The 727-nt window shown below is 34.3% G+C and overlaps 1 protein-coding gene across 1 annotated transcript in view; it reads left to right on the plus strand.

Annotated features, from left to right (window-relative positions):
• Positions 1-727, plus strand: part of LOC107731854 (PCTP-like protein) — a 9,803-nt gene that overhangs the window by 8,743 nt on the left and 333 nt on the right. The window contains exon 5 of the mRNA XM_016543048.1: positions 249-301. Coding sequence (XP_016398534.1) covers positions 249-301 — 53 coding nt within the window. The remainder of the gene's footprint in view (positions 1-248; positions 302-727) is intronic.

Below are 727 nucleotides of genomic sequence, written 5' to 3' on the forward strand. Positions count from 1 at the left end.
TATATTTATATTATATTTATTGAGAAAAATTTTTAACCATATTTTCCATTGATTATTATTTGTTCATTTATTTTTATACTTAATATTTTACATTATTTTATACTTTTTTACATTTATTTTATCATTTTAATTTTATCGTTTCAAATTTATTTAGATCAAATGTTTAGTTTGTAGAGTTGTTGCTCAGATCTACAGCCCTGAATCAAACCATTTATTCTAAACTAGACCTTTCTTTGTGTCTCTCTCAGGTTCTCTTCCCAAGTGGGTTGTTAACAAGTCTTCTCAGTTCCTGGCGCCTAAAGTGAGTAAAGTGTGCACTGGTTCACGCCATCCTTACATCCGTGTGTGTGTGTGTGTGTGTGTAGGTCATCAGTTTTCCCAGGAAACCTCACAGAGTGAAAGAACGATTGATTGATTGATAAATAAAGAGACACTGAGTGACAAAAGAACCTGTGAAATATTAAACACACACTGACATCATGAACTGTCATTTCTACTTCACCACTGCAATCATACAGTCAGACTTCTGAGGCAGGAAATCCAGCTTTAGTAATTAATTAAAGTTTCAGGGCAATTGAAATGATTTTAAAGAGAGCAGAAGAAAGACTGCAGAAGTGAAGCGACAAACGATACAAACAACTATTCTGAGACGTCAGCGAGACAAAGAGCTGCAGTGTGTCTAAATGTGTGTCTGTGATTGAATTAGAGTGTGTGTGTGTGTGAGAGT

Source organism: Sinocyclocheilus rhinocerous, unplaced genomic scaffold (assembly GCF_001515625.1).
Source record: "Sinocyclocheilus rhinocerous isolate Xijiao unplaced genomic scaffold, SAMN03320098_v1.1 scaffold6028, whole genome shotgun sequence".
NCBI classification, from domain to species: domain Eukaryota; kingdom Metazoa; phylum Chordata; class Actinopteri; order Cypriniformes; family Cyprinidae; genus Sinocyclocheilus; species Sinocyclocheilus rhinocerous.